This window comes from Vicia villosa, linkage group LG4 (genome assembly GCF_029867415.1).
Source record: "Vicia villosa cultivar HV-30 ecotype Madison, WI linkage group LG4, Vvil1.0, whole genome shotgun sequence".
NCBI classification, from domain to species: domain Eukaryota; kingdom Viridiplantae; phylum Streptophyta; class Magnoliopsida; order Fabales; family Fabaceae; genus Vicia; species Vicia villosa.
This window is the reverse complement of record NC_081183.1, coordinates 166,171,978-166,195,832: the sequence shown is the minus strand read 5'-3', so window position 1 is coordinate 166,195,832 and position 23,855 is coordinate 166,171,978. Positions and strand designations below refer to the sequence as shown.

The 23,855-nt window shown below is 31.7% G+C and overlaps 3 protein-coding genes across 3 annotated transcripts; 2 read left to right on the top strand and 1 right to left on the bottom strand.

Moving 5' to 3' along the window:
• The first annotated feature begins 220 nt into the window (after positions 1 to 220).
• Positions 221 to 3,252, top strand: LOC131600178 (protein SIEVE ELEMENT OCCLUSION B-like). Its single transcript, XM_058872378.1, has 6 exons — positions 221 to 513; positions 588 to 677; positions 774 to 1,207; positions 1,303 to 1,531; positions 1,727 to 2,212; positions 2,407 to 3,252. The coding sequence occupies exons 1-6, from the start codon at positions 280 to 282 to the stop codon at positions 3,037 to 3,039; spliced, it is 2,106 nt and encodes a 701-aa protein (XP_058728361.1). The 5' UTR covers positions 221 to 279; the 3' UTR covers positions 3,040 to 3,252.
• Positions 3,253 to 8,632: 5,380 nt separating this feature from the next.
• Positions 8,633 to 9,829, top strand: LOC131600177 (transcription factor bHLH92-like). The gene is made up of 3 exons (XM_058872377.1): positions 8,633 to 9,009; positions 9,163 to 9,435; positions 9,580 to 9,829. Exons 1-3 carry the CDS (start codon positions 8,638 to 8,640, stop codon positions 9,691 to 9,693), a joined length of 759 nt encoding a protein of 252 aa, XP_058728360.1. The 5' UTR covers positions 8,633 to 8,637; the 3' UTR covers positions 9,694 to 9,829.
• Positions 9,830 to 15,990: 6,161 nt separating this feature from the next.
• Positions 15,991 to 23,487, bottom strand: LOC131595774 (DNA topoisomerase 1 alpha-like). The gene is made up of 16 exons (XM_058868242.1): positions 23,258 to 23,487; positions 20,888 to 22,277; positions 20,190 to 20,384; positions 19,172 to 19,252; positions 18,828 to 18,887; positions 18,581 to 18,675; positions 18,316 to 18,472; positions 18,077 to 18,202; positions 17,886 to 17,969; positions 17,664 to 17,754; positions 17,453 to 17,586; positions 17,128 to 17,196; positions 16,934 to 17,023; positions 16,716 to 16,819; positions 16,462 to 16,630; positions 15,991 to 16,330 (listed from the first exon to the last, which is right to left on the bottom strand). The coding sequence occupies exons 2-16, from the start codon at positions 22,232 to 22,234 to the stop codon at positions 16,262 to 16,264; spliced, it is 2,871 nt and encodes a 956-aa protein (XP_058724225.1). The 5' UTR covers positions 22,235 to 22,277; positions 23,258 to 23,487; the 3' UTR covers positions 15,991 to 16,261.
• Positions 23,488 to 23,855: the final 368 nt, after the last annotated feature.

Here is a 23,855-nt window from a genome sequence, read left to right as displayed (position 1 = left end):
TAACAGCAAAAGAAAGGGAAATATATTATCTAAAATGATATATAATTATTTTTCAAATAAGGATATGAACTTTGTCCTTTTACTAACAGTATCAAGCTAGACAAGAACAAAAACAATATTTCAGCTTTCTTATTATAGTAGCATCTCTTTTGAAAACTTGTTATTCAAAGTATAAACTACTGTCCATTCTTAACCTTATAAATACCCCCAACAACCAAACAAATAAACACATCATTCACAACATCACCATCCAAATACAATCACTTTCTTGGCCTAATCATGTCATCTTCAATGCAACCTGCTTCACTTGCAACTGCACTTGCAAGCAATGTCTCAAATTACAAACAACCCAAAACCTCACACCCCTTGACATGGACCGACGACAAGATCCTCGAAGCTGTTTACATTACTCACGTCCACACCGGTGAAAGGTTCGACGTGGAATCGCTTTTCATTCTCACTTCCAACATCCTCAAACGCTCCACCGCTGTTGCTGACAGTGTTGTCTCTAAGGTACAAATTCATAACAACTAATAACTATAATTTTTAAAATTCAGCTTCTAAAAATGTTGTTTTATCTTTGCCAGACTGGGGCTCCGGTCGGTCTTATTGAAGACAAAGTTCCGTTGCCTGGTTACGAGCCTCCTTTCCGTAAACTGAAGCACATTTCTTCTCAGGTTATTAACTAACTATTTTACGCACTTTATCTTTGTTATATAGGATTTTTGCATGGAAATGTGAAATTTATTAATAATCAATCTTGTTATTCGTAGATGATGACCACGCTTCCGGGCGAACACCATGCACACTTGACAACAATGTCGATCCTGGACCAGCTGAAAACACATACATGGGATGGAAAAGCGATCTTCGCTTTAGCTGCATTTTCGTTGGAATACGGAAATTTCTGGCACCTTGTTCAGACACCGAGCGGTGACACGCTTGGAAGATCATTGGCAATAATGAATAAAGTTCAAGGTGTTGAGAAAAATCGACAGGCCATTGCTGATTACAACAGTTTGGTGAAGAATCTGTTGTATGCTGTTGAGTGTATTACTGAGTTGGAGAAGCTTTCAACAAAAGGGTATGATAGTAAAGATGTTCCTGCATTGCCTGAAGCTATGCAAGAGATTCCTGTTGCTGTTTATTGGGCTATCATTACTGCTATTATCTGTGCTAACCACCTCGATCTTCTTGTCGGGGAATCGTAAGTTTTTTTTTTCTTTCATCTTGATCTCATTGACATGCTGATTGATTGAATGGTGAAATCTCTTACTAATAAAAAAATCAACATTGTTTCAGGGATGACAGGTATGAGTTATCGAGTTACGATGTGAAGCTTGCTTCCATTGTAAGCAAATTAAAGGCGCATCTCACAAGAAGCAGAAGGCACATAGGTGAGCTAGAAGATTACTGGAGACGTAAGAGGGTTCTTCAAACTCCAACTGAAATTGTTGAGGTTATAAAAGTTCTGATCTTCCACAATGAAATTCAGGATCCACTTGTCTATGATGGTTTGAACAGACAAATGGTAAGTTACGTTTTTCAGCAGGACCGTCTTTAAGAGTGTGCAACATAGACTATATTACATGGCCTCGAATTTTTCACACAATTTTCCACACAGTTAGGCCTCATAATAGATTTGTCACGGTTAAATCATGACTAAATAGGCTAATAGTTTTTTAGTATGTATCTTATCATTGGTTTCACTTTTGTACCTCAACAGGTTAGCATTGAAGTTTTCAGAAAGAAAAATGTGTTAGTATTCATTTCGGGCTTAGACAGCATTCGAGACGAAATCCGTCTTCTCCAATCAATCTACACTGGACTCCAAGAAGATCCAAGAGAATTAAAAGGATGCAAAAAAGAAGATTTCAAGATTCTGTGGATCCCGGTTGTGGATGAGTGGACACTACTTCACAAAGCCGAATTTGATAATCTGAAACTAGATATGCCATGGTATGTTGCTGAGTACTTTTATCCATTGGCTGGAATAAGGTTGATAAGAGAAGACTTGAACTACAAGAATAAGCCTATTCTACCTGTTCTGAACTCTCAAGGCAGAATTGTCAACTATAATGCTATGCATATGATTTTTGTTTGGGGGATCGATGCTTTCCCTTTTCGTCCCGATGATGATGAGGATCTAACCCAAAAATGGAATTGGTTTTGGGCTGAAATGAAGAAGGTTTATCCAAAGCTTCAAGAAATTGTCAGTACAAAATTTCAATATGATATCACTTTCTATATATAATGCTATGTAGCACTGACACCTCTAGAAAAAGACGCGTCTGTGTCTCTCAATATACACTGACACGACACAAACTATTCATATATATATAGGTATGTTATTCAATGTAAACTGATCAATTTTATATTTTTATGTGTGTCAATGTGGTGAATCAGATTAAAGGGGACACATTCATCTTCATCTATGGAGGAACAGACCCGAAATGGGCAAACGATTTCTCCCTAGCAATCGAGAAAATCAGAAGGCACGAAATCATCCGAAAGGCAGATGCTGTGATAGAACAATACCACTTTGGTAAAGAAGACAAAAGAATCGTTCCACGTTTCTGGATAGGAATCGAAAGCCTATTTGCAAACATGATTCAGAAGAAGCACAAAGACCCAACAATCGACGAAATCAAAAGCTTGCTATGTCTGAAACAAGACCAACCAGGTTGGGTTCTACTAAGCAAAGGACCAAATGTGAAACTGCTCGGTCGAGGTGATCAAATGCTTGCAACTGCTATTGATTTTGAGATATGGAAGGAGAAAGTGCTTGAGAAAGCTGGTTTTGATGTTGCTTTTAAGGAGTATTATGATAGGAAGAGAAGGGATTTTCCTGTGGCGTGTGCTCATATGCAGTTGGCTAATTATCCTGCTGATATTCTTGATCCAATCTACTGTCCTGACAGTGACTGTAGGAGATCAATGGAGATTGCTTCTGTGAGTTATAAGTGCTGCCATGGTCACACTCATCAGAGTGATGCTCCTGCTGAGAGTGGTTTTGTTCAGATTGAGAAAAGGACTTGATGACTTGAGTTTGTTGAATGATTTGTGATTTGATTTGTGTGTCATGTTTCTGTTTTTTGTTTTTGGTTTGTTTTGTTGTTGTTGTTGATGTTGTTTATCTGCCAACAGATGTGGTATAGCCTCTTATGTGCCCTTTCATGGGTTATTTAAAATAATGGCTACAAATGTCTGTTATGTCTTGATGAATTATTAATGAAATTACTTTATCAGTTATGTTATAGTTTTGTTGTATTTTTTATTTCATTCAACTTCAGTAGAAAAATGTTTAAGATGGGCATGAGATGCGAAATGGCAATCAATCTCAATATACTTCATACATTTAAGAAAAGTTAGATTGTGAGAAATTTGAATGACGCTGTTGTTAAACTGAAAATGGAACATCTATATCCATAGTGGTGGATGTTATACACATACTTGGTTGATCTTATGAAGATCTTATGATTTGATGGTAGCTTTCTCTCATTCTATGCTAATAAGATTTGGATGATGCTTATTTTCTTGTCTCATAGATTACAACCTTTTTCTCGTTTTTCATTTGCTGGATAATGAAAATAATGGTTCACTAATTTCATCTTAACTTTGAATTAGTTACATCTCACTTTATATAGTGAGTGATACAAAGACAGTTTGTTCCACGTGAAAACTAACTTGTAACAAATTATTTGTACATTTGTTTATAATGTATTCGATCAATTCAACTTAAATCAATCTGTTATTTTTTCGTTTGATTCGGTTTGGACTATATTGCAAAAATGTGTAAATTCAATCCGCCCTCCCCAATTAAAAATTTTAGTGAATATATTATTTTTAAAACGTTTTTAACTATGGACGGTGGAACGCGCCCATATCAATTCGTGTAATCCAAACCGTTATCAGAAAACTCGGATATGCGTTAAACATCACTAAGACGTGCAATGATAATAAAAAGCAATTGAATCAATATATTTCACAATCAACACAATACGTTTGAATTTAAACACGCTAGTAATCAATTTTCAATGAAATGATTAGACGAAAACTAAATGATGCAATTTATCGAACACTTATTGTGCAGTCAATTTTGATCAGAATTTTCTTATGGTTTTATTCATATGAAATTCAATTACAATAACAAGGATTGTAATCAACACAACAAAATGTTTTGAAATGATAACGAATCTATTTAACCGTATCGATTGCACAATTTTTGAATTCAATAATTTGCTATTGAAAGTAAATGAGAAAGAAATAGAGAGGACGCAGAGATTTGTTTAGGAAGATCATCAATCGTTCTCGCTATGTCTACGTCTTCCCTCAATTCCAAAGAAATTGAGAAAATCAATCTTACTTTGCAAAATTTGTTTACAAGAGAAATGTAGCAATTCAAACCTACAAACTCTTTGTTTCTTGTTGATCCTAACTCTTTCTATTCCCTTGATCCTGAACTCGATCAAGAATCCGATAATACCAATCGATCTTCCGGTTACCACTACTTCTTCGACAGAACCACTTTCTTCGAAGTTTTCAGTCGGCTGAATTCGACTGCGAATTATTGTAATCTAAGACTCCCAAATGATCCTCCGGTTACCACTACTTCTTCGACAGGACCACCTTCTTCGAAGCTTTCACTCGGCTGAATTAGAATTGCAAAGTCTTGTGTAAAACCCCCAAACCAACACTTTGATCTTGGAGGATAAACTCTCGTAGTTTTTCCCAATGAAACCCCAAAGATTCTCAACCCAATTTACAATTCAAAAACCTAAATTGGATGTTATCAACCTAATCTAGATGGCACCCAAACAAAGAATGGTTTTGCATAATTTGTTTGTATGTATGCATAGATGTGAGGTTGAAGATGAAGATAACTCTTTATATGTTTATGGTTTCATTGACTTTGAAATGATGCATGTATGAGGTATTTATATGTGTGAAAGTTGGAGGCAAAATGAAAACAAGGGGTTTAGAGAAAAATTGCAATTTTTACAAAATTTCACAGCATGTGTTGACACATAGGAGTCATATGTCGACTCATATTAATGCATTGGTCGACCTATATCCGGTCATGTGTCGACTCATGATAAATAAAAGCTACAGGTTTTAAAATTGAGCAGCACGTGTCAGCACATAAGTCGTATGTGTCAACTCATAGAAGAAAATTTTCTTCTATGTGTCGACACATGTAAGCAAAAGTTACAGTTGTGTCGACTCATGCAAACAGAGGCTACAGGCTTTAATTTTGACCCACATGTGTCGACTCATTCTTCGTATGTGTCGACACATAGAAGAAAATTTTCTGCTATGTGTCGACCAAAAGGCTGCATGTGTCGACACTTCTGCTATGTGTCGACCAAAAGGCTGCATGTGTCAACACATACATTACAGAAGCCACATGCTTTAAAAATTACTTACATGTGTCGACTCATTGAACGTATGTGTCGACACATGGAACTTTTTTTATTTAAAAACTGATTTTTACTGCATGAAATCTTTTCTTGATGTCCAAAACCTTTTATAAACGCATTCTAAGATGTTTTCATGTTTCCTAATACTAATATGCACATCACAACTCAGATGATATCCTCCAATGTACAAAAACACTAAAGATCCTAGTTTTTAGATCATACAAAACATCTAATTGGAAAAATGTACTCACAAGTGTTTTTTTTTAAACAGCAAAAAAAAACTTTATATAAATAAAGTAAAATAGCATGAGACATGCCATAAGAATAAATAAACACCCTGCTTCAAATACATCGGGCTCTCATATATATTTATGTGACTCAAAGTCATCCCTAAATATGATTCACATACACTTGCCAAGGTCAATCTTAATCTTTTAGTGACTCAAGCGTCATAATTCTAAATTATTTTTCTCTCGTTCACCATCGAATCGTCTCAACTACACTAAAAGTGGTCCACGATGATCTTCATTATTGAATCGATCATCTTGTATTCCATTTCAATACATGACAAAACATGTCTATATATGCTTATATAAAAAATATATATTATCCTACATTTCACTATGGCTACTCCATCCGGCCTTATTGATAAGAAAAATTTTGTAAATTTTTTTCCTTAAATATAAGTAAATGTTTTTATCTCAAAACTGCATTAATTATTTAATAGTATTAAAAAATAATAATTTAATTAGATTTAATTAAAAATAAATTAATAATTATGTTAATTCATTTATATAAAATTAAAAAAATTAAAATCAATTAATTATCATTCTTAATAAGCGTGAACTTTTTTTTCCTATAATTAACGCTGGAGTAGTAGAAAATATAGACCTTTTAAATTCAATAGATCTTCCTAATGTTAATTATTTAAAAATTAATAAATATAATATTTATTAAAATATATTAGAAATAATAATTGTGTCTTTAGACGGGATTCATAATAGTTTGTTTCTTCTTTTATTAAAATTTTCCTATTCATATTTACACGGAGTGTAAGGGTCCGTATGTATTTTATTTTTAAAATGATTTTTATAATATTATATACATTTATTTAAAATAATTAAAATAATTTTTAACAAATTGTTATTTTAGATATTTATAGTTTTGCTATAATTTTTTTGTATGCTAATTACTTAAATTAAAAACTAATTTAAATAAATTGTCATAAAATTTATTTTGAAAATACATCTTTTCAATATGTGATTTTGATTATATGTTAATTTTTAATAATCAATATTTATGTTAATATATGTTAAAATTATTTTTTTTATTTATAAAAATAAATTTGAAACAAATTTAAATTATTTTTAAGAGAATTATAAAAATTAGTTTTAAAAATACAAAACAAAATCACTTTTCTTAAATCTACAATTAAAAGACCTAAATTCGATTTGGAAATATGAAAATCCTAATATGAAAACTATATATTAATTAACTTTTTTTTCAAGATTGAAACTTGTTGAAATATTTTGGAGGCTATGCATGTGATGGTGTTGGATTGTTCAGATTGAGAAGAGGTCTTGAGTTTGGTTGGTTTTTTGGAATAAGTTAATGAAGTTTGGTGCTATGATTTGTGATTTTGTGTAAACTTTATGTTTTTTATGGGTTTGTTATTGATTTTAATGTGTCGGCTGATGTGATATAGCTTCTTTTGTGCCCTTGAATAGGTTGTTGAAAATAATGATTTCAAGAGTCTGTTTTTTTTTGTAATGACTTAATTAAGGAAATAATTTCATTCTATTAATTTTTTTTATCATACTTTATAATCTCCATATATTGTTTTCTAATTGTTGTTTTTGCAGAAAGAATATATTTTTTTTTTTTTTGGAAATCTTGGAATCCGACCTTGCAGAAAGAATATTTAGTTCCTATTTAGTTTTAGTTTCTAAAATTCAATATAACATCACTTATTATTTAATTATTAATACCTTATATATTTGTTATAAAAAGAGGAATATATAGAATAAAATAAATAATTAAAAGTGTTATTTTAAAATACAAATAATTGATAGTAATTCTCCTTTTTTTTATATATTTAGGGTTACTTGATGTTCGCTTCGATTAAACCTTCCCTACAAAATTATGTAAAAAAATAAGACTTGATGCGGTAGATATAATTGGGGTTGCGAAATTAAAATTTTGTTTCGCTGTGAAAAATGAAAGTGGAAGGAAGGGATAAGTGAACTTTACATCTCTAAAAACTCTTAGAGCACCCACATCCATCATCTCCATTTGAGTTCCTTAAATGGAACCCATTCATTTTTTTATATTATTTTATAGTTTTTCATTTTTTAAACAACTCTACTACGTTTTTCAAATATCCATATAATCCATCAAAAACTCTAAATGGGTCCCATCAAATTCTATATATACTCCACATTTATATTATATAAAAACTTGTAATTAATACCAGCGCTTTTAATTAGTCCAGCTGGCAATGAGAAAAGATAAAGAACCTCTCACATATGAGAACGTGGTCATATGTAACCACGACTTGTTTGATCAAATATCCATATGCTCTTACATAATGTCTTTATTATTTGTGTAGGAACGCTGAGCTGTCGTGCGATAATTATGCTCTAAAAATTCTTCTTAATGTCACAATCAATAGAAATAAGATAATTCATTATGAAGGAGAGAGAAAATTTAAAATTTATTTGAATTTTAATTTAATTTTTAATTGAATTCATAAGTGGTTGTGATTATAAAGGAGAAAGAAGATTAAATTTTTATTTTTTAATTCATTAAAATTTTATGATTGATTGTGTGTAAAACTATTTCTTGGGGTCGTGTCCACCTAAGAATTTCTCTTAAAACCTGCAGGTTTAAAATTTTTATCTATTTCAAAATAAAAATATTGAACCACCCTTATATTTTTTTATCTATTTAAAAAATACTCAACTAGGGGAAAATTGACTAGTTTCTCATATATGAATGTTGGGCCCACCTTGCACGAATTCTTGATTGGGGGCATGCATAAAACAAGACACTTTCGTTTAAACTAAGACCTTACTTGCATGTACAAACTTTGACCCACGAATGGTCGAAACAGTATAATTGACCACGTTTTTCAATCTAGCACACCATTTCCTCAACATATAAATTCAACACCAACAACACATTTTTCTCTTACTCTTAAACAAAACAAAAAAACATCATGGATCCTTTTTTTCCTGAGAATCTTCTTCTAGGTGATGTTTTTTGGGATGAACAACCTCTTCTTTCAACAAGTAATTTTGTTCAAACACAACCTTGTCCTATACAAAATCCAAGTGCTTTTGTTCAATATAGAGACCAACAACCCAAGATTAGTTTAGGAAAACAAAGTTCTTTAAAAGGCTCCAATTCACATTCCATGAACAAGAGAATGTTTGCATTTTTGAGAAAAAGTTTGCCGGTAGAGAGAAGTAAAGTAGCTGATTGCGAAAGAGAACGTGGCTTCAAACACATGATTAGTGAAAGAATGAGAAGACAAAGACAGAGACAGTGTTGCCTCAACTTACATTCAGTTTTACCTCATGGAACCAAAGTATATATATATACAAACTTTCTCTGAGACTTTCACATCATAGTTTTAAATTGCAGTTGCAGTTATAGATACACTGCGAACCTGATCAGATTCGCAGTGTAATTTTTCCAAAGTATTTCTAATATGGAATTTTTTTTGTTTCCTATGCGGTAGACAGATAATAATTCAGTAGTTCAAACAGCAGCTAAGGAAATTAGAAGGCTGCAAGGATACAAAGAGGAATTAGAGAGGAAAAACTTTGTGCTCGAAGGAAATATCGAGGAAAGAAAATTGCAGCATTTGAGAGTGACATATTCATCTACATCTGGAATTGATTCTATAGTTGAGACACTAAAATTGTTGAAAGGACATGGTGTGGATACTAGAAGGATCAAGACAGATTTTTCTCATCAGGAATTTTTTGCAGTCTTGGAGATAGAAACTGAGGTATGTTTTTGTTTAAAAAATTCTGATTTTTCTAAGGGAAAATTGTTTAATATTTTTTAGTGCTGGGTTTTGTAGTTGTAAGATTTGGAAAGTTGAAGATATATAAGATTTGTTTATGCTAATAATGTGTTGGTTTGTTGAAAGATTGGAGAAGATGATGTGGCAGATGCTGTTAAGAGAACACTTGATGAACTTGAGTGGAAGTTTCATTCTCATGTCCAAGAAGGTTCTCAAAAGCAAATATTACATCCATTTTAAATTGAATGTTAGTTAATATTTTTGTAAATAGATTAATAAATATAATAAAGTTGTATATAGTAAATTTACTTCTTTAGCTATTGGTGTAATTACATCATCATAAATAATATTTTGACAGTGATGTATATAATTAATATTCTATGCATTTTATATCAAGTGTCTTTTTTATAATATTTTTCTAAAATCTTTTATACTTTTAAAATACAAATGTAGTGTTTATTAATATTTTCTTACTAGTATTTTTACTTGTTATATTTCAATTTCGACTGATCTTAACACCGTTGGTCACAACATTTGTCGAAGTATTTTTGTTGGATAAAGATTCGAACCTCGAACATGTGTCTCCGACCTTATTTTGTAGAATCAACGTTTTGGTCTGGACGACTTGTAGTTTTTACTCTCATATTGAGAGGCAGTTTTCCACGTTAAAAATATCGGTGTTCTTTTATACGTTTATTTGTTTGATTTTCCGTCTAATATTTGTTGTTAATACTCAAGGTTTTTACTAGTGTAGGGAATTTTATATTCGTTACGTATTGGTTTGTTGTTATATCTTAATTTTCCATCAGATTAGTATCAGAGTCGATGGTTCAACTAAGAGACCGGCTCCTTGTATCGAAAGTCTTCATGACAATGTGGTGATTGGACGGCGTGTCCCATTGTAGTGTTCGCAACAGCGGTACAAATGTATGAAATGATGAAAAAACTTATGCTTGAAGGGGAGCTTAGTGGATAGACTCACATTTAAGGGGGAGATTGTTATGTACAAGTGTGAGTTGTTAGTCTCATATTGCTTGAAAAAGTGGAGATTGAGCATTTTATAGGTGAGATGACTCGTACACATATTACCGTAAAATTTTGAGTGAATATGTGACGTCTCTTTACTTGTGTATTGCTCTCTGTCCAATGTAGATGCTCCAGCTCCATGATGCCCAACAAAACTTGAGAGAACCAATTTTAACTTAATTATTTCAAATTAATTGTTTTAATAAACAAAATATAATTTATCTTAATAATCAACATAATTAAATTATCTTTAAAGTGTGCAAAATTCAAACGAACTACGTAAAATAAAACATTAGGATATTTATAATATATAAATAGAAAGGAAAAATAATTTCAGGTTACAAAAGTAGAGCTGTCAAATGGGCCGGCCCGGCCCAGCCCGCTTCGGCCCGGTGGGCCAACGTGTTTTAATGGGCTGGCCCGGCCCAGCCCAATTGTTTAATGGGCCACATAAAATGAGCCCGACCCATATTTCAAAGGCCCGTGCGGCCCGATGGGCCAGCCCGGCCCGTACTTCAATATTATAATTTTAATTTATAAAAAGGATGTAATGGATAAATGCAATACAATTTAAGTAGAGAGTCATCATAAACGTATATAAGTGGTGTTTAAAATATTTATCCATAAATATATATGAATACCACAAAATCATCCATGTAAAACTATAAAGTAACTTAATATTATCACCAATAGTTATCAAATTTTCTCTCCATCTCACAATCATTTCTTTGATCACATCATCTTGAAAATATATCTTGATCCTCTTTAACTTTTCTTTATGACTTGAAAACACATTTATGAAATCATATCTCATATCAATCTTTTTTCTCCAAATTTTACCGAAATCTTTTTCTAATGGGCCAGCCCGAAGCCCTCTTGGCCCGGCCCGGCCCAGCCCATAAAAAACATAGGCCCGGTGGGCTGGCCCAAAAAGACAGGGTCGTGTTTTTTTAAGGTATTTTGCGGCCCGGCCCGGGCTAAATTGGAGGGCTTATGGGCCGGCCCGATGGGCCGAGCCCATTTTGACAGCTCTATACAAAAGTAACAATCACATTAAATTTAAAATAATTTTTATTTATTGTAGTGACATTCTTTACGAAGTAAATGACAATAAAATGTGGAGAGTTTTAATAAATTTAGAGCTAAATATATTTTTGGTCTTTTTAAATGTTTTAAAATTTGTTTTTAGTTCTTTAAAATATTTCTTTTAAAGAATGATCTCTCTAAAAAATTAATTTTAACTTTTGGTCCTCCCGCAAAAACCGTCGCTAAGTAAAAAACCGTCGCTAATTTTATCATTAAATTATAATAATCGTTGTAAAGATGCAGGAAATACTAAAAGTTAAAATTAAAATTAAAATTTTATGAGAAGTATTCTTAAAAAAAATATTTTGAAGAACTAAAAACAAAATTTGAGATATTTAGGTGGACCAAAAACATATTTAACCCATAAATTTATAGTTTAATTAATTTATAGATTAAAAATTGCTTGTTCAATTTATTTTTTTCTTTGTTCTTTTTGTAGATGTCATGGTGTCATGCTACATTACATGTAGTATTTACATAGGTGGTTTGAATTACAAGTCTCTCTAATTCAATTATCAAACTAATTTATTGTTTTTATATGTTTATAAAGAATGATAATTGGGTGAAATGTGTGTTGATCCAAAATTCAGCTATTGACCAATCACATCTTTGTATTTCTCTATAGAATTGTTTAATACACTAAATATTTCACTCAAACATTATGAATTTTAAAATTATTTTTATTGTCTCATTCAAACAGTAAAGTTCGGACGCACACTGTACATGTTAGGGATATTTAAAATTAAATCGGTTCAATATAAAAGATAAAACTGTAAAATCGAACTGAATCAAATCGAAATCGCAAAAAACTACTTTTGATTGGGATGTGTTTGGGCCATTTTTTAACAAAATTGTGCGGTTCGGTTCAATGTGCGGTTTGTGATTTACAAACCAAACCGCATTACATTACAACCAACATTCACTTAACCCATATTCAACCTAAACTCAAATCTATTATGTCTTAGTCTTACGATTACGAATGATTTTCTCTTCCTCACACTTAAGATTTCAGTTTAAGTCTTCTCAAATTTCGCGTAATCGCGTCTTCTTCTCATCTTTTTTTCCAAGTACATATTACTTCTTCTTCTCTAGTCTCTCATCTCTTAAGTTATTTCTTTTTCATCTTATTATTTTTATTCTATTATTCTCTCTTCCAATTACATTTTTAATCCTCCTCTTATTCTCCAATCTCTCATCTCTTTTACTTTTTCTTTTTCATCTTTTCTAATCTTTCACTTCTCTTTTTTTTCTATTTCATTATAATATTTTTATATTGTTTTATACTACTATTTTATATTTTTTATTCCGCTTTTATCTAATCTTATTTATGTATATTAAATGAAAAGTTGTTGTCTAAATATAATGAGTTTTGTTGTTATCTATATACAAAGTTATGTTGTTATGTATAACCGAACTAATCAAATCAACCCAAACCGCATTGATTTAGTTTGGTTTGGTTCGATTTTATTTTTAAAAGCCAACCGAACGGCACACTATTTTTCTTATCGTTCGGATAATTTTTTACGTCAAAATCGCTTAAACCGCATTGTAAACACCCCTAATACATGTATTCGTATAGTATGATAAACCTAGACTATCTTTTGAAAAATTGTAGAAGCTGAAATTGAAATAATATTCACATTTAGATAAATTTATTTGATAAGAGATATTTTCTTTGTTATATTTTGATTAAAATAGAACTTAGTATATTTTTATTAGTACTTAATGGTTTTTCATTATAGTTGTTGTTGACACATCCTTTTTCAAAGAGCCCTTTAGGCTTGAAGCGCATAAGTGCACTGATTTATTTTTAGCATAATCTGAAAATTCAAATATTATTCATAAAAATAATATTGTCAAGCATCAATTTGTTAGTTTAATTAACTAAATATAGATTGACATGATAAATTATTAATTAATTATATTATAGTTAATTATAAATAAACTAATTATTGATAAAATATTTAATTGGATTTTATGTATCATCGTGGGTTGGACCAGTCAAATAAATTTAGTGAAAAGTCACTATCATCCGCCGTTATTAAGCGTTATCCTATTAAACAATTGAGATACTCTCAAATCCTAAACAATAGTTTCTCAAATCTTACAAGGTACGCCGTTCTTATTATTCTCGATTAAGTTATAATTCTTATTCTTGATTAGGTTATAATTCTTATTATTCTTGATTATGTTATAATTTGTGCTATGTGCAAATATTCAAAAACAAATTTATCAATCGGTAGAACTTGATTGGATACATATTTAAAAACTATTGTACTATTTGCGAATAGGAATATGCTTAAGCTTGCAAAATAAATTGGCAAGAAAGTGAAGAATGTTTGGTGTAAGCAAAATAAGTGAACATTCTCTCCCTTATCTTTTTCTTTTCTTCATATATTTTCTCTAAACAAATTATTATTATTAAAGAGTTATAATACCGCTACCCCATGATCCTACCCACCAATCAATGTTAAGATAAATAAACATTCTTGCATTTCTTTAAATTGAACCTTCGTACTATTTAACATTACTCTTGCAAATATTCAAAAATAAATTTATCGAGCTTGATTAGATACATTTTAAAACTACTGTACTATGTGTGAATATTCAAAAACAAATTTATCCTATATTATAGTTTTATTTTGTTACCTCAAATTTTAAATTGAATAATTTGTTCTCAAATTTGGTATTAATTGATATAAACCTTTATAAATTATTAATGATATAATAATCTATCCTAATTTATCCTATAATTATTAGCAGTCATTAGTCTGGTTCTGGCTTGACAATATCAACCGATAAATCAAATTCTTTTATAAAATAAATTTTTTATTTTATTTTTGTTTGTAGAATGAGATTGTTATTTAATTTATGTTTCTATGTTTCAAAATATATTTTGCAAATATTATAACTCGTGACATTTTAATGGAATTAGTTGATGGGATATCCATACGTGCCTCTGTTTTATTCTACATTAATTATGAAGATTCATTTTATTTGTGGCTTGTTAGTCCATTGAATTACTTATTGATCTCATTTGTATTGATTGATAATTCAGGGAATTAGAAAATAACATTTTTATTTTAAAATTATATTTTCAATATTTTGACTAAATTTAGTTGATTCTTAATACATTTTTGAATTTATAATATCACGGTATGCTCACTTGTATAAGATTATAAATTATATTGAACTATTCTAAGACAATTAAAATTATTTTATCCTTAAATTATGTTAATTAATAGGCTTAAATAGTGTTATGGTCTCTATAAGTTGGCGATTTTTATTTTTGAGGATAAAGCCCTCAAATGTTAAATTTCATTTGATTTTAGTTCCTAAAGTAAAAATCTGCAGGTTTCTTGCGAATTTTCTTTTAGGACTAAAACTAAAAGAATTTTAACATTTATGGACCATTTCCAAAAAAAAAAAAAAGATACAGAGACCAAAAAATAAAAATACACCAACTTACAGGGACCAAAAGACTACTTAAGCGTAATTAATAAATTGAGTCTTATATTTTTGATATAATCATTTATCGTTAATTAATAAATTGAGTCTTATATTTTGATGCCATCATATAATTAACTTTTCCAAAATCTTAATCTTTTATTTGAAGGATGTGATAATGAATAATTTTATATATCCAACATATTTCCTCAATGACTTTGCCTTGTCTAGCAGTTTAACCAAACTATGATACCATAATGTTTAATTTATTTTAAGAAAATTAAAACATCTATGTTTCTTGTTAATGTATTTAGGCTGAATATCTTTAAATTTATAGAATTTTCCATATTCTTATCATATTCTAATTTAGCATTTTGATTAATTTTTATGTTATTCAAAATGCTCATTCAATCTTTTCAAAGTGCTTGGTTAATAATAATGTTGGCTCTCTGCAATGATCAATTATTGCTAGACAAAACTATAGATTTTGTGATGAAATATTTCTCCATAAATTTTTTTTTTTTTTATGAAGACAATCTATAGATTCTATACTAAAGAAGAAAAAGAAGTTCAAGTATCTAAGAATTTGATCAATGCACGTGGTATGAAGATGATCAAGAGAAGTTATAAGAGATAAGCAAATCAAGGTACTCATTTTAAAAAACATTTTATGGTATCTCTAAAATGCTAAAACAAAACCTCTTCTACTACATCTCATTGTTTTTCTTGCTAAGACTACGTGATAATCGATTATCAGCTTTCAACACGCACATGTATATTGTTTGTCTACCCTTTTACTAGGAGTTCTAGCTTTTATTATTTAGTTAAATGAGCTATTATGTAAAGTTCTTAACATTGAACATTTTCAAAAAGATTATTGTCAACTACCTTTATCCTATCAAGACCAAAATATGAGCAGCATGAGGATCCAAACTCAACCACTGGGAAAGCAATCACACATAATAGAATAAACAGGAATGAATGAATAAACAAGTTATCTCATTTTCCAAATTTAACAATGGTCATCACATTAACTTATAAATATGAATGGTTGACAGTCCATGAACAAAGGGGACAGGGACAACTCACCCCGAATTAGATTAGATCAAGAATTCGCAACATAAATTTCCGTTGAACTTAATAAAACAGAAACAAAAAATTATTTCATTTCATGTAGAAGAAATAAGTAAAAAAAAAATGTTTTTCCCCTGCATAATTGTATTTGTATTCCTCCTCCATCTTATAGGTCTCAGAATCTGAAGTCAGGATCCACATCCATTGCCCAAGCAAATTTTTCCAGCAGAGTTTTACTGAAAATCTGCGCATTTCAGGGTATGTTAGTCATAAGCCAATCAAAATCAAACATCAGAGTTATATCAGTTCACCATTAAATATCGTACGTTTCAAAATTTGATTAAGTGTAATCATGATAAGTGAAGAAGTCCAGACCTTTTCAATGGGAACCTCGTGCCGCTTGCACCAAGCAACTGTTATCCTGGGATCTAAGTAGTTTATCTTGGACGTGCCAAGTGCCACAGTTTTTAGATCTTCTTTAGTCATCATATCACGTTGCATTTTATCAATTTTTGCACTGGTTTGATCCATCTTTTTCTCTATCCTGTATGTTATTTAACGTAAATCACAATAACAAATTATACTTAATGATTATAACTTGTAAAGATGCTGAGAAAGATGTATATTACGCTTCAGGAGTCAAGTTCCTTTTGTTCTTTCCATCTGAACTTTTTAGAGGCGGCTTTCCTTTTCTTGCCCTGTCCAAATCGGTTTTCAGCTCCTTCATAAGAGCCTACAATCAAAAAATATGTCAGCCCCAAGAATGTGTACTCGCTTTGCCCTCTATTTTCAAGCAACGAGAAATTCATCCACACCCAAGTTTTGAAATTCTAAATAGTATTGTCACCTGAAGTTCATCAATCTTTTCATTTAACTTTGAAATTTGTGCACTGTGAGATTTTGAAACACTACGTTGATGATTACAAATGATCGCAACCTGTTATGGAAAAGACACATCAATGCGACTTAGAAAACCAGTAAAATACACAACAATCTGTGCGCATTGACAAAGGAAACAAAAAAGGAATTTTCTGAAGTCACCTGTTTATTTGCATGCTGATAGACAACAATTTTTTCGGCAAGATCTCCATCTTTAGTTTCCTTATTCAACTGCCGTCACATAATTCAAGAAAAATTTAACATACAAGTTCTAAAATTACCTGGCAGAATAAACTCAACAAAACCTCTAATTTGATCTTTTAAAGATTGATATTATTTCAATATAGCTATTTAAAAAGGTATCAACACCGCACAAACACAATGATAGAGTAATTAATTGACAGTACACAAAGTATAGAAGAGATCATAATAATCTCTTTTTGAAGGCAATGTGAATTTCTGGGTATTAATTTCAAAGCATGTTTACCATATCATCCAAAGTGAATGATGCATTGAATGTACGGAAGACTTTTGCTGTCAGGTTGGGCATGAGTTCCTTCAGATGAGCATTTAAGATACTTGTATCCAATTTGTCGAAAAGATCACGACCGGGAAGTTTATCTGATAATTGAAAAAAGTAGATACTTAATGACCTCATCTTATAGGAAGTATATCAAAAAGTGTAACCATTTTCTCACTTTTTTGGAACTCCAAAATGGCATCGTAAACAGGAGGCTCCACCTCAACTGTATTTTCATACTTGATTGAATCTTTACCAAGGAAGTCAAACTGCATTAGTCCAGCAAGGAAACATGATTATACCCCAAACTTAAGAAAAAATCACATGTACTGTAGTGCTGTTCATGCTCCTCAACGTAAAAAAAACAGACAAAGGTAGTTAGATATTGAAGCTCAAATACCTTCAACTTGTTGTGGCCTTCTGCAGTCACATTTTCTACTTTTAATGTACAACAACCAACTGTATCAGCTTCTTGTTCATCATCCTGAGGAAATGTAAATGATAAGCAACTATATTTGATTTGCAAATGCCGAGGTAATTTTCAGATGATAAAGGAAGTGAAAAGAAATAGGAAAGAGGTATTTCTTTTACCTTCTCATTGCCAGCCCTCAAAGCTAGTTTGTCAATAAAATAAGTAGCAACAGCTATTTGCTTCTTCGTAATATCTGTACTTGTGAAATTTTTCGTATATGCAGCCCTGATGTTCCCTATATAACTCTGCATCCAGATGTCAAGGTATTGCATGATTAAATAGGTTCTTTTAAATATTATACAAAATATCTTGTGAAAGGTATATTTAGTAAAAGCTAATAAACAAAGCATGAAAGCACCTTCAACATCTTTGCTTTCTCATACTTTTCCTTGTCGCTTTGACCCTTCCAAGAACTACTAGCTGCCAGAAACACATATTTGAATAACTTTGGATTGATTGGGTCATTCCAGTAGGCTAACCAAGTAACTGTATTATCATGCCTTATCTCCCCCCAGCTGCCAAGGGAACACAAATCAATGATTTTAGAACATAACATGACTATCAATTTGCAGTATTCATTAGCTCTTAAGACTTGTTCGCCAAGAAGTTTTGAACAATAATACCTTTCACCAGGAATAGGACATTCAGGAATTGGTGCATCCTTTCCTATATTGATTACGACATCATTTGGAGTGATGCGTCTTTTCACTTTGCCCATCTAATAACATAAAGTATAAGTAGTTAAGTGCCAAAATTTGTCGGATACTTCTAAAAAATCTCAAGATGCACCTAAAATTCATGAAAACCATTACATCTGAAGTTTGTTTACATGTTTTTATTTCCAATAACAATAGCAATTATCATAACAACCTTGGGATGCTCTCCACGTCCACGGAACAATCCTGGAGGTTCAACTCTAAAATTGCCAACCTAAAAGAATTAACAAAAATTAGTCATAACAAGCCTTCCTAAGAAAAAAAATTGAAACTAAGTTTCATTAGAACATTTCAAAAGTAAAAGTTTAGATAGAGAAAGGTCAACAGGAGAAAAGTTAAAAAGTTAAACATTATGAACGGATAACCCCTTCAAGTTAAATAATATACTTTTGCTATTCCCAAAGCTGTACAAATTCTAAGGCAAAAACCAGACAACATTTTTTCAAGAGATACAGGGAAGGAGATTTTTTCAAGAGAAAGAAAGAGAGAAGATTAAACCTTCTCTTTAACACCATCAACAATAGCCCACATGTATTTCTCCTCTTGTTTCATTTTCTCTTCTCTTATGGCCTTTTTCTCCTGATAAAAAGAAGACAAAAGAAGGTCAACACTCAGCATAATAAATAAATACAAAAATAAATAAATGACACTAATGATCACATCTCAAGCTAACTAAGAAAAAGCTTCACAAAAGACACATACATGCATAAAGATGTATCTGACTGTATTATCCAGATAAAACCACATCAATTCAAATCAAAAAGCTTCAAAGGGAGTATGAGATTTACCAAATAAATTTTATAAAGTAGCCGAGATTCATCTCAAACTTTTTTCCAAAAGATTGTTAAAATATCAATAAATTGAAGCAATGTATGCTATACTTTATTATTTGGACAATAGTTGCCAGAACTCAAAAGTGTAAGTCAGATTGTTGAAACACATAACTCAGAAAACGTTTTGTTGGGACAGTGGAAAAGTTGCAAGCTTGGACATTAAACTCACTGATACTGTGTGAGATACAAACACCTGCTGATACACCAAATTCAATAATATTCCAGCCCACTCCCAGCGGAAAAAACCACCAAAATTTAACCCTTTGTCTATTCTGCAGGGTTATGGAAAGAAAAGAAAACAATTTCAAGGTTCTTTCTGTGATTCATACTGTTTCTGGGTTATCATTCCATGTCCTTCCAAGAAAGGTTGTTTTCCAGAAGAGGGAAATGATTAAGTGTAAGGGTATACAAGACAGGTTCTTTCTGTGATTTATATTTTGCCTATCAAATGTTTTACATGCCTAAATATCCTGTTCAATCTAACATAGGATCTACAAACTTGACGACCATGATTTGGAGAATACAGAGCCAAACCAGCTAAACGCGAAATTAAATCTCAAAACAACTAATCTCTGTATGTGATATTGGAAAGCACAAATAATATCTACTTAAAAAACAAATGACGCTTGGTTCGAGATATTCACTTTTATCATTTTCCAACGAGAATAAACGAAACAACTTACCTCTGTACTCAGTTGTTTCTTCTTCTCCTTTTCAATTTGGTACCAATCATAAATCGGTGTAAAGTCACAATCTTGCAAATTCTGAATCACGTGATTCTTTCCCAGCAACGTTCGCCAGTCAGTCCAAAAATTTTCCTTGAATTTTTCTTTTTGCATGTAATCTGTATCCCGCATGACCGCAAACAATGTGGCAACCTGCATACATATAACATTCCAAGTTCATATTAACTCTGAGAAAAAGACTTACTAATGTGAGAATTCTCGCATTGAAATACTTGACTCGCCTAAATTTAACAAAGACTAAAATACAGGAACAAAACTATTGGAGTTTAGACAAGGTCCAACTCAACCCCACAAACTGACATGTAAGATAAGAAATGTTGATCCCTTGTAAAAACTTTTTTTCGAGCTAAAACACGTCTAATGTGAGACACTCAGCACACATGGCTGGATATCTTTAGTGTGACCAGGTAGCCCGATAACAGGTTACCAATGGGATCTACAATAGAATCTGATATCATCTTAAGATTTGGCAGAGCCTAATTCAAGTTGTAAACTGAGAAATGTCCCACAATTATATACACTTTTTGCAAGTCATATCACATCCAATGTGAAATTCTCAACAAAAACAAAACAAAAAAAGCAAGATCAAACAGTCGTCAAAACCGTGAAAGCATTATTCACATACAAACTCATACCTCCTCTTGTTCAGGGGTCAGAGTCACTGGCTTCCCCTTATAGAGAATCTTTATCCCATGGGGCTTGTAAAGAGGTGGGAAGATGATACCATTGTGAACCAAAGTAGTCCATTTTTTCTGCCCATCACCAGAGCTCGGAGTAAGTTTAGTAGATTTGAATTGTTCTGATTTGTTGCCTGATTTTTTGAAAATGGGCTTTTTCTTAAAAGATGGAGCAGCACCTTTATTGACTTTATTGACACTTGTCACCTTCTTCAAGGAAGTTGGTTTATCCACTGATGGGGCCAACTTATTCAATCTTTGGGAAAGAGGAATATCATCATCATCATCATCATCATCCTCAACCTTTGGCTCAGATTTCAACGATGTTTGTTTAGTATTAATTGATGGAGTTGGATCTGAGAGTTTTGACTTCTTACCAGAAAAGTGCAAGGAATCATTCTTATCAAGTGGTCTCTTAACTGACAGTGGAATATCATCGTCATCATCATCTTCAACCTTCGGCTCAGATTTCACCGATGTTTGTTTAGCATTAATTGATGGAGTAGGATCTGAGAGTTTAGACTTCTTTACAGAAGAGTGCAAGGAATCAGTCTTATCTAGTGGTCTCTTAACAGACAGTGTAGATGGTCTTTCCGGTTTAATACTAGCACTGGAACCATATTGATGTCCTTTCAGAACTTTTGGAAATGGTTTCTTCTGATCAGCGCCATTATAATTAGAACTAGATTTTCCCAAACTAGTATCATGTGACATCCTTGCTGACAAGGGAATATCATCATCATCAGAGTCTTCATTAGATTTCTTTACTTCATTAGATTTCTTTACAACAACAGGAGTTGCTTTCTTAGCATTGTCATTGTTCACCTTCATCCTAGCACTCAATGGCATATTATCCTCCTCGTCCTCAGAATCTTCACATTTATCTTCTTTAAGATGTTTGGTAGAATTCTTTTCCTCTTTAGCTTGAACGGGAATTTTCTTTTCTAAAAGAGACTCTTTTTTATTTCCAAAGGATGGAATTTTATTTGCTGAAGGGGACCTCACATAGGTTTTGAGAATTGATGGCGATGCTTTTGTTACACTCACAGAAGATTCAGCGGCGATTGCCTTAGAGGATGGGACAACCTTACCATTTTGTGAGCTAGAACTTTGGCCATTCGAAGAAGGCACATCAGAGGTCTTTTTATACGGCCGTCCATCATGACTATGAGAAGTTGATTTCCTCACTTCTGAATGCAATTGACTACTCTTCGACACTGAACTCCTCTTAAAAACTACCGGCCCATCATCATCATCATCAAATTCATGCGACATCTTTAACTTACCAGAAGCCTCCACAGTCATTTGTCAACTACGGAATGTCATAGCACGTACATCACAACTTGTTCTGCGAAAAAAAGCAAGAAATTATAAGTTCCAGGCCAATTACTAGTTACTAGGCTAAAATCACATAGCAAACATTAACAACAACAATGAGAAGTTATCAATTCTATATATCAAAGACAACAAATGCATGTGTATATTGAATTCTAAAGTCATCTGAACTTCTGAAACATTCAGAGTTGTCAACTTAAAACTTCAATGTATAATATGAGTTTAAGAATTCATTATAATCTTTATACTGACGATGCAGCCCTGCGAACCAAAACGAACACCCAAATACCAATTATTGCCTCAAACTTAAGAGTATATGAACCATAACATATCAAATTCTAGGGTTTCTAAATAGCGGCGAAAGAGCTATAGCATATCAAAATTCGAACAAACCACTATTTTTCGTTATCCCCAATTGATAATACTGCCGAACGCTTAAATGCTAGGGTTAAACAAATAGCGTACTACCTACTACCGGTCGCAATAAATTAAATAACATAAATGTGCAACATAAAATAATAATCAGCCAGGAACACAAAGCTTTACCATGCTATTTAATCTAAAATCAAAATTAATCTATATAAGTAAACTAAAGAAAAACCGAAAACACAAACCCGGACACAAAAGGAAGAAAGAAAATTCAAATCACCGAAATCAATACACAATAACTTCATTGAAACAAAACCAAGTCAATAAGAAGCTTAAGATTAAATTTCCACAAACAACTAAACATAAAATAAAAATACGAACTTTTCAACCATAATACCAATTAAAACCTAATGTGAATCATTGGAATAAGATAAATTGCATGTAAAAAAGCAAAGAAAATGCAGAAACAGATAAGATCGAAAACATATATATTCTCACAAACAAGATAACAAGTGCAATGAATAGAAATTCGATAACAGCTACAATATGAACAAGTAACGGAGAAAAAAGGGGATAAATTGTAAAATTAGATGGAAAAAAAAAAAGAGGGAAAAGAGGGGTAACTGAAAATTGATGAAAATGGAGGGCGAATCCTTGGGTTTTTGGGTTAGCTATGGTTGATAAAGGAGATGAAGTTTAGTGAGGTTGAGATTTTATGGTCGGAGGAAGAAGGGGAAAGGGGTTGGAAAGTAGCTGAAGAAGAGTTGTGGCAGGAAAGGTTGATTCGGAGCTCGGGTTTCCGGTGACCTGATTATCTAACATCTATTGTGTATATTTTTCATTTCTTACGAGTTACAACGTTTTTTGTTCTTGTTCGAAACATTAACTTTTTTTTTGTCTTTTTTTAACTTTACCCAATGGGCCTATTGTTGATTATTTGAGCCCATGTATACTAATGGGCCTATTATTGATTGTTCAAGCATGTATATACCAAATATTTTTAGGCGGCCAAAAATTTATAATCTGACATGGCGGAAAGTCATTGATTGATAGTGTAAAATATTTTTATACACCAATCATTTTCTCTTTTATAACTATATTAGAATTAATAAAAAATTATTTAAAATTTTCAATATATTAAAGTAGATTAAGAGAATAAATAATAAAATAAAAATTATATATTTTCAATGTAAGGAGAAAGGAAAGGATAATAAATAACTTA

Coding starts and splice junctions, on each gene's coding strand:
- LOC131600178 (XM_058872378.1), top strand. CDS start 280: ATGTCATCTTCAATGCAACCTGCTTCACTTGCAACTGCACTTGCAAGC. Junction 1,532..1,726: donor ATGGTTTGAACAGACAAATG/GTAAGTTACGTT, acceptor GTACCTCAACAG/GTTAGCATTGAAGTTTTCAG. Junction 2,213..2,406: donor ATCCAAAGCTTCAAGAAATT/GTCAGTACAAAA, acceptor GTGGTGAATCAG/ATTAAAGGGGACACATTCAT.
- LOC131600177 (XM_058872377.1), top strand. CDS start 8,638: ATGGATCCTTTTTTTCCTGAGAATCTTCTTCTAGGTGATGTTTTTTGG. Junction 9,010..9,162: donor TTTTACCTCATGGAACCAAA/GTATATATATAT, acceptor CCTATGCGGTAG/ACAGATAATAATTCAGTAGT. Junction 9,436..9,579: donor TCTTGGAGATAGAAACTGAG/GTATGTTTTTGT, acceptor GTTTGTTGAAAG/ATTGGAGAAGATGATGTGGC.
- LOC131595774 (XM_058868242.1), bottom strand. CDS start 22,234: ATGACTGTGGAGGCTTCTGGTAAGTTAAAGATGTCGCATGAATTTGAT. Junction 17,755..17,885: donor AAGGCCACAACAAGTTGAAG/GTATTTGAGCTT, acceptor GGACTAATGCAG/TTTGACTTCCTTGGTAAAGA. Junction 17,024..17,127: donor ATCAGCATGCAAATAAACAG/GTGACTTCAGAA, acceptor TTTCCATAACAG/GTTGCGATCATTTGTAATCA.